Raw genomic sequence first — 9,305 nt, forward strand, 5'->3', positions numbered from 1 at the left:
CATGGTGTGGTGACAAGGAACAAAGCCCGACTTGTGACCAAGGGGTATTCACAAGTCGAAGGTTTGGATTTTGGTGAAACCTATGCACCCGTAGCTAGGCTTGAGTCAATTCGAATATTACTTGCCTATGCTACTTACCATGGCTTTAAGCTTTATCAAATGGACGTGAAAAGTGCCTTCCTCAATGGACCAATCAAGGAGGAGGTCTATGTTGAGAAACCTCCCGGCTTTGAAGACAGTGAGTATCCTAACCATGTTTATAGGCTCTCTAAGGCGCTTTATGGGCTCAAGCAAGCCCCAAGAGCATGGTATGAATGCCTAAGAGATTTCCTTATAGATAATGGCTTCAAAGTCGGAAAGGCCGATCCTACTTTATTTACTAAAACTCTTGCAAATGATTTGTTTGTATGCCAAATCTATGTTGATGATATCAGATTTGGGTCTACTAACGAATCTACATGTGAGTAATTTAGTAGGATCATGGCACAAAAATTCTAGATGTCTATGATGGGGGAGTTGAAGTACTTCTTAGAATTTCAAGTGAAGCAACTCCAAGAGGGCACATTCATTAGCCAAACAAAGTATATTCAAGACATTCTAAACAAGTTTGGGATGAAGGATGCCAAGCCCATCAAGACACCCATGGGAACCAATGGGCATCTCGACCTCGACACGGGAGGTAAATCCGTAGATCAAAAGGTATACCGGTCGATGATAGGATCTTTACTTTATTTATGTGCATCTCGACCGGATATTATGCTTTCCGTATGCATGTGTGCAAGATTCCAAGCCGACCCTAAGGAAGCTCACCTTACGGTCGTAAAACGAATCTTGAGATATTTAGTTTATACTCCTAAGTTTGGGCTTTGGTATCCTAGGTGATCCACATTTGATTTAATTGGTTATTCGGATGCCGATTGGGCGGGGTGTAAAATTAATAGAAAGAGCACATCGGGGACTTGCCAGTTCTTGGGAAGGTCCCTGGTGTCTTGGGCTTCAAAGAAGCAAAACTCTGTAGCTCTTTCTACCGCCGAAGCCGAGTACATTGCCGCACACTACACGACGGTTGATCTTTAGCGACCCTTATTAGGTACCAACTGTTGGTTGCTAAAGGTTAGGGACCGACGATCAGTCGCTAAATCCTTTTGTAGCAACGGTCGGTTGGTCGCTAAAAGTCTAGAAATTTAACAACTTATGGTTGGTCGCTATAGATGTCGTCGGGGACTAGCGGTGGGTCGCTATAGAGCAAGGATCACTATCAAATCTTATAGCCTGAACGTACCTGTTAGATGTTAGTGACTAAAAATTAATTAAAACAAGTAAATATTGATTGCTAAATTGCATGGTGATTTATTTTTTTAATATTGCTTGTATGCAATATTTGAGTTGTTGTAACACTATAAAATCCATCAACTAAAAATAATAAATTTAGTTATTACGATAAATAGGGTAATAAATTTTTATTCAAATGTTTATTATTTATTCGCATTCGTAATAATTTATTCAAATATTTATTATTTATTTGGTAAAATTTTTATGAATTTTTGAGTAATTTAAAAATGAATTTCGAAATAAATAAATAAAAAGAAAACCCTCCATAACCCTAAGGCCCACTAGGGGCCCATCTACCTAACCCTATCAGTCGCGCGTCCCTGGCTTCTCTCCCAGCCGCAGCCGCCGCCGCCGCCTCTCTCTCCCTTCCCTCTTCTCTCTGCCCTCACCTCTCTCCCCCTTCCATCGCCTCGCTAGTAACAGGTCACCGTGTGTGTGCGCGCCATGGGGATTCATCTGTCGCCGCCTGCCCTCGCCTTCTGCCTCTCGGCGCCCACTCGGTTCCAGTGGCCGCTTCGAGGAGGCGCTCGCGCGCATCGAGGAGCTCCGGGAGCGCGACACTGGCGCCGACGACAGCAGCACAGCCTCGTCGTTCTTGAGCGACGGAGAGGCGGCGTCGCGGCTAGCAGGCAAGCAGCAGTCGCACTCCGCAGATTTCTTGAGCGACGGAGAGGCGGCGTCCGGTGGCATTCAGAGACGTGCGTGACGGTCGGAGGTCGTCGAGCGCGTGTAAGCTTGTTGACCATTTTCAGCATGTGTAAATTGGCGGTTAGATTTCGTTCAAGAAGTAAGTGCTACATTTCTTGTGTCCTTAAATCAATTAATACCACTACTGCTTGTTCACTGGACATGTTTTAGCTAGATAGCATCCAAGACAAATAGCGTTGTTGGCGATCTGAGGCAGCTGGTAGGCAGTCTAGGCTTGGGCGCACGCGAGCCAGAGAGGGAGGGCTGGGAGCACGTCATCTCCAAGAGCAGCGACGACGTCTCCTACAAGGCCTGGTGCGACAAGCCCACGGTATGGCTTCATCTCCCTCTCGCCTTGTTCTGAGAATACAATATGCTCTGTGAATATGACCCATTTTTTTCGAATAAAATTCATCTAAGATTTGTGCAGCCAACCATTAGGGTTCTGCTATGCAAATAAAATTCATCTAAGATTGGTGGCCACTGTAAAGGGCTCGAGTCTGGTACTAGCAAATGTGAAGGTTTTGTAGTTTCTTAAGGACTTCATTATATAGCATAGAGTCGTACCTTGTGTTTCAAAACTTTAAATAGTACACTGGGTTACTTTATTGCTGTTAATTGGGAAAAAACTGAATCAGTCTAATTTTTCACTTTGATGTCGTCTTTAAATCCAGTTTTCGGCGATGCGATGAGGGTTTTCGGCGATCCGTGCTTGCTAGTTGCGCTCTACGATCAGGCGGAGGGGGTTTGAGATGTGAATATTCCACTTTTTCATTCTAGAACATCAAACCTGAGTTGCTCTACGATCAGGCGGAGGTTGTTTTGTAAGTACTTTGTTTCAGCTATGATCTGTGAGGTATTTTATTATTCTAAATGATTGCAGTTGGTGCTTTGGTTCAACTGATTAATGATCGGATGCTATCTCATTTAATGATGTCCTTTTTCTGAGATAAACTGATTATATTGGTGACTTGCAGGTAGTTGCCAATTGCGTACATGCATTGCAACAGATCTGGGCTCTAGAAGCTGCTAACTTGGTAGCAGAAAGATTGAGGCATTGCATAGCAAACCACTGGTATTTTAATTTTACCTATTAATCAAATGAGTTTCAATCTGGCTTGGAGCCTTTTCTATTAAATAATGCCAATGTGAATTTTCTTGAGTTCTCTATTTTTATCTGCAGGATCAAAGAGTTTAGTGAATGGCCACAGTGCATGTTCTTGAGTTGGCATCAAAGTTCCTTCCATATAATAATAACAAAATATTTGACATAATGAATCTGTTGGAGGATAGACTTCAACATGCAAATGGAGCCATTGTTTTGGCAACAATTAAAGTTTTTCTCCATTCCCATGACTGTTGTTCATCAACAGGTACGCATGTTACTCCTAGAGAGGTGGTCTGGATCATGCTGCATTATTGCTATTACTTCTCAAAAGCATTTCTTTCTTGTTCTAGAATATGAGATTTAGTATATGAGCACCTTCTGTTGATGCATAAAAACAAAATCTTATTTAGATTAAGATCCCATAACGGACTAGCACATGACATCACAACAACAACACACTTGGTCCATAGATAATGTTTTATTTGGAGGTTAATTTACTTGAATTTTTTTTAATTCCATGGACTCTTTACTCTGGTGGGTACTGGCAGTCCTAAATAGTCATTGGCCCTTTTATGTGTAAAATAACAGCTTCCTGGTGTTGATCCCAATGATCCATCTGTTAAAGGTCTCTGTATTGTGATGCAATGAAATTCATGTTGCCTCTAGACTATAGCATTGTTCTGCTTCACCTTGACTAAATAAGAATAAATATATTATATGTCACCAAATCTTCACATGAACTGCTATCCTGTATTATCTGGTGGAAATATGAAGGTTTCTTTATTTCTCTTCTTAAACAGCAAGAGAAGAAGGAAGACAAGTCAGACAAAACAGAAGACGAGAAGAACTGATGTATCCATGTTCATGCTTCCACTGTTGAAATGCATATTCAACATAGCTTGCTCAGCTCCTATCTGTTGTTTCAACGTTGATTTAAAAGAAGAGCTGGTAGTTGTGGGCTTTTGAACAATAGCTGGAATGATCTAGCTAGCTATATGTAAATGATCTAGTTGTGAATGATATTATAACTGTGATGCTTTTGTGAATATATAATTGTGGTGCTTTTGTGTTTATGTGATGGATCTATGACTGTGGTATACTGATTAACTGTGTATGTCTTTATGATTTGTGTATAAAAATCTGTGATTTGTGGTGCTTAATTAAATGTATATTTTTATTAATAACAACTGTAAAAATGGCGACTTTCTGTTGGTTGCTAAATGTATAGAATGACGACTTACGGTTGGTTGCTAAATCTATAGTACAACAATCCACGGTTGGTCGCTAAATATATAATATTAGCAACGGACAGTCGGTCGCTAAAGCCTTTAGCGACGGCACTTACAGCGACCATCCTTATGGGTCGCTAAAAGTTTTTAGCGACCAACCGTAGGTCGCTGAAGGCCGTTTTAGCAACCAACCGTAGGTCGCTGTAAGTCAACCGTCGTGTAGTGGCAGGCCATTGTTGCGCGCAATTGCTTTGGATGAGGAAAACTCTTAGGGACTATGGTTACAAATTAACCAAAGTTCCTCTTCTATGTGATAATGAGAGTGCAATCCGCATGGCGGATAATCCCGTTGAACATAGCCGCACTAAACACATAGCCATTCGGTATCATTTTCTAAGGGATCACCAACAAAAGGGAGATATCGAGATTGCATATATTAATACCAAGGAACAATTAGCCGATATCTTTACCAAGCCACTAGATGAACAATCTTTTAACAAACTTAGGCATGAGCTAAATATTCTTGATTCTAGGAATTTCTTTTGATGTCTTGCACATATAGCTCATCATTATACCTTTGATCATATCTCTTTCTTTGCTATGACTAATGTGGTTCTCAAGTGTATTTCAAGCTAAGTCATAGATTGAAAGGGAAATGGAGTCTTCGGCGAAGACAAAGGCTTCCACTCCACTCCATCAATTACTCATCCTCTGCCGTCGCTCCGAGCCGCTCTCCTACTTTGGTATAATCTTCACTCATATTTTGTTCACCAAAGGGGAGAAAGTAGTTAACAAAGGGCTTATATTTCACTCAAGTATCTGTTTTTGGCGATTCATGCTAAAGGGGGAGAAAGTATTAGCCCAAAGCAAAAGGACCGCACCACCACCAATTTTTCAAAATTTAAAAGGTCTTGAAATGATGAATTTTTCAATTAGTATTTAAAATAGTGTTTTCAAATTGGTATCTTATTTTTGATAGAATTTCAAATTGGAACACCCTCTTCAAAAACTAATATCTAAAACCCTCTTGAACACTAAGAGGAGGATTTTATTAAGGGGGAGTTTTGTTTAGTCAAAAGAAAAGCATTTGAAACAGGGGGAGAAAATTTCAAATCTTGAAAATGCTTCTCAAAATTTTATTCATCTACCTTTGAATATTTGCAAAAGGACTTTGAAAAGAAATTACAAAAGAATTTGCAAAAACAAAACATGTGGTGCAAGCATGGTCCAAAATGTTGAAAATAAAGAAACAATCCATGCATACCTTATGAAAATTTATTGGTACAATTCTAAGTAACCTTTGCACTCACAATTATGCAAACTAGTTCAATTATGCACTTCTATATTTGCTTTGGTTTGTGTTGGTATCAATCACCAAAAAGGGGAAGATTGAAAGGGAAATAGGCGTACACCTTTTCCTAAATTGATTTTGGTGGTTGAATTGCCCAACACAAATAATTGGACTAACTAGTTTGCTCTAGTCTATAAGTTTTACAAGTGCCAAAGGTTCACATCAAGCCAATAAATAGACCAAAGATGGGTTCAAATAAAGAGAGCTAAAGACATCCCAAAGGCACCCTAGTCTGGCGCACCGGACTGTCCGGTGTGCCACCGTACAGTGTCCGGTGCACGACCGGACAGTGTCGGTGCACCAGGGAACTCAAAGCTGAACTTGCCACCTTCGGGAAAATAGGAGGGCGCTCCGCTATAATTCACCGGACTGTCCGGTGTGCCAGCAGAGCAATGGCTACTTCGCGCCCAACGGTCGACTGCAACGCATTTAATGCGCGCCTGCGCGCGTAGAGGACAGAGCACGCGTAGAAGGCGCACCGGACAGTCTACAGGACCTGTCCGGTGCACCACCGGACAGCCCAGAGGCCCCACCAGTCAGAGCTCCAACGACCAACGACCGGCTAACGTGGCTGGCGCACCGGACAGTGTCCGGTGGTGCACGAGACTGTCCGGTGCGCCATGCGACAGAAAGCCTTCCAACGACCACTTTTGGTGGTTGGGGCTATAAATACCCCAACCACCCCACCATTCATTGAATCCAAGTTTTCCAACCTCCAACACATTACAAGAGCTATAGCATTCAATTCTAGACACAACCAAAGAGATCAAATCCTCTCCCAAGTCCGGAATCACTCCAAATCAAATAGTGACTAGAGAGAGCGACACTTGTGTTCATTTGAGCTCTTGCGCTTGGATTATTTCTTTTCTTTCTCATTCTTTCTTGTGATAAACTCAATTGTAACCGAGGCAAGAGACACCAATTGTGTGGTGGTCCTTGTAGGGACTTTGCGTCCCGTTTGATTGAGAAGAGAAGCTCACTTGGTCTAAGTGACCGTTTGAGAGAGGGAAAGGGTTGAAAGATACCCGGTCTTTGTGACCACCTCAACGGGGACTAGGTTTGCAAGAACCGAACCTCGGTAAACAAATCATCGTGTCTCGCTCTTTATTTGCCCACGATTTGTTTTTCGCCCTCTCTCGCGGACTCGTTTATATTTCTAACGCTAACCTGGCTTGTAGTTGTGCTTAAGTTATAAATTTCAGATTCGCCCTATTCACCCCCCCTCTAGGCGACTTTCAGTAGTAAGTATGGCTTAGTTATTGTTGATGATTTTTCTCGCTTCACCTGGGTTTTCTTTTTGAGTGACAAAGGTGAAACCCAAGAGACCTTGAAGAAATTCATGAGAAGAGCTCAAAATGAGTTTGAGCTCAAGATCAAGAAAGTGAGAAGTGATAATGGGACATAATTCAAGAACACAGGTGTCGAAGAATTCTTAGGCGAAGAAGGAATCAAGCATGAATTCTCGGTTCCCTACACTCCACAACAAAATGGTGTTGTGGAAAGGAAGAACTGAGAGCACCTAGAGGGGGGGTGAATAGGTGATCCTGTAAAAACTTGAAACTTAATCCACAAAGCTTGATTAGGAGTTAGCCCAGTAAAGCCAAGTGGCTAGAAAGGAGTTCTTGCAAAACACAATAACCACAAGAAGATCAACACAGATAGACACAGTGGTGTATCTCGTGGTTTGGCCAAGTCCAACACTGGCCTACTCCACGTTGTGGCGTCCAAACGGACGAGGGTTGCACTCAACCCCTCTCAAGCAGTCCAAAGATCCACTTGAATTCCACATTGTTTTGCTTTGTTTACTATATCCCGCTTGCGAGGAATCTCCACAACTTGGAGCCTCTCGCCCTTACAATTTGATGTTCACAAAGAAGCACGGAAGTAAGGATGGGATGAGCAACGCACTCAAGACACAAAATCAGAGCACAACACGCACACAAGTCACAACTCGAGCTCACAACACAACCCAAAGAGTTCTCTACTCAAATGGAGCTCTAGTTGCTATCACAAAGAATCGAATGCGTGGAATTGGAGTCTTGGTGCTTAGGAATGCTTAGAGAATGCTTGGTGTACTCCTCCATGCGCCTAGAGGTCCCTTTTATAGCCCCAAGGCAGCTAGGAGCCGTTGAGTGCATTCCAGGAAGGCAATTCTTGCCTTCAGTCGACTGGCGCACCGGACAGTCCGGTGCACCATCGGACAGTCCGGTGCACCACCGGACACTGTCCGGTGCACCACCAGACACTGTCCGGTGCGGATTTCTTTCCTTCTTTGGCGAAGCCGACCGTTGGAGATTTAGAGCCGTTGGCGCACCGGACACTGTCCGGTGCACACCGGACAGTCTGGTGCCCCCTTCTGACCGTTGGCTTTGCCACGCGTCGCGCGCGGATTACGCGTCCGACCGTTGGCCCGGCCGACTGTTGGCTCACCGGACAGTCCGGTGCACCACCGGACAGTCCGATGATTTATAGCCGTACACCGCCGTCGAAGTCCCGAGAGCAGCCAGTTGACAGACGCCAGCCTGGCGCACCGGACACTGTCCGGTGCACCACCAGACACTGTCCGGTGCACCACCGGACAGTCCGGTGCTTCCAGACTGCGCAGAGTCTTGGCTGCTCAGCCAAGTCTTTTCCAAATTGGTCTTTTCCTGTTTCTAGCACTTAGACACAATACATTAGTCTCCAAAACAATGTACTAAGTCTTAGAAACATACCTTTACTCTTGATTTGCACATCTTAAGTCTTTGGCACAATTTAACACTTAGGCACTTGTGTTAGACACTTAATCACCAAAATACTTAGAAATGGCCCAAGGGCACATTTCCCTTTCAATCTCCCCCTTTTTGGTGATTTATGCCAACACAACAAAAGCAACTAAAGGAAGTGCAACATCAATGCAAATGAAAACTCAAATTTGTTTTGATTCAAATTTGGTATATTTGGATCATTCTTTGCCACCACTTGGTTTGTTTTTGCAAATCAAACTCAATTTCCTATCTCTAAGTCAAAATCACTTGTTGAGGCATAGAGAGAGACATTCCAAGAGAAATTGATCAAGAATTCAAAAACTCCCCCTATTTCCCATATCCAACATTCTCCCCACAAGAGACCAACTTTTGACAAAAAGAGACAATAAGATTTTTGACAACTCAAAAGTCCTAACTATACTTTCAAAATTCTCAAGTGGTAGCTGATCCATTTCTTGCTTTGGCCTTATTTTCTCCCCCTTTGGCATCAAGCACCAAAACGGGATCAATCTTGGCCCTAAAACCTCATTGCCTCACCAAAATTGTCAATTAAGAGCAAAAGGCAATAAGAGCATGGAGATGAACTTGGAATAAGTTACCCTTTCATCGGAGTGCAATGGAAGTCTTGCATGGTCCAAGTTCACGTTTCCCTTTCAATTCACCTTTGAGACTAAATCAAGAAAACTCAAGCACATGGTTAGTCCCAAAGGGTCAAGTTGTAACACATCTCCCCCTAAATATGTGCATCACTTGCAAGTGGACTTGTGAGGTCCGGGGAGTGCTTGTACAACTTGAGCACCATAAATAAACAACAAAATACATAAGGAACATGATTAAGACATAAAACACAT

General features: G+C 42.8%; 1 protein-coding gene across 7 annotated transcripts; it reads left to right on the forward strand.

Annotated features, from left to right (window-relative positions):
* Positions 1-1,605: 1,605 nt before the first annotated feature.
* LOC103652817 (uncharacterized) lies at positions 1,606-3,953 on the forward strand. Of its 7 annotated transcripts, none has more exons than XR_004857673.1 (6): positions 1,617-2,119; positions 2,195-2,350; positions 2,694-2,843; positions 2,997-3,094; positions 3,203-3,392; positions 3,928-3,953. XR_004857673.1 is itself a non-coding variant. In XM_008679795.3 (5 exons), exons 1-4 carry the CDS (start codon positions 1,777-1,779, stop codon positions 3,291-3,293), a joined length of 630 nt encoding a protein of 209 aa, XP_008678017.1. In that variant the 5' UTR covers positions 1,660-1,776; the 3' UTR covers positions 3,294-3,392; positions 3,928-3,953. The 7 variants fall into 7 exon arrangements, 1 of the variants encoding a protein (XP_008678017.1); XR_565093.4 differs by having other exon boundaries at positions 1,633-2,061; positions 2,191-2,350; XR_004857672.1 differs by having other exon boundaries at positions 1,606-2,350.
* The last annotated feature ends 5,352 nt before the right edge of the window (positions 3,954-9,305 follow it).

This window comes from Zea mays, chromosome 4, assembly GCF_902167145.1.
Source record: "Zea mays cultivar B73 chromosome 4, Zm-B73-REFERENCE-NAM-5.0, whole genome shotgun sequence".
NCBI classification, from domain to species: Eukaryota; Viridiplantae; Streptophyta; class Magnoliopsida; order Poales; family Poaceae; genus Zea; species Zea mays.

Bases quoted from the DNA above. Each gene is read 5' to 3' on its own strand.
- LOC103652817 (XM_008679795.3), top strand. From the start codon at position 1,777: ATGGGGATTCATCTGTCGCCGCCTGCCCTCGCCTTCTGCCTCTCGGCG. The intron at 2,351-2,996 runs GTATGGCTTCAT...GGTGACTTGCAG, and splicing joins CCTGGTGCGACAAGCCCACG to GTAGTTGCCAATTGCGTACA. The intron at 3,095-3,202 runs GTATTTTAATTT...TTTTATCTGCAG, and splicing joins CATTGCATAGCAAACCACTG to GATCAAAGAGTTTAGTGAAT.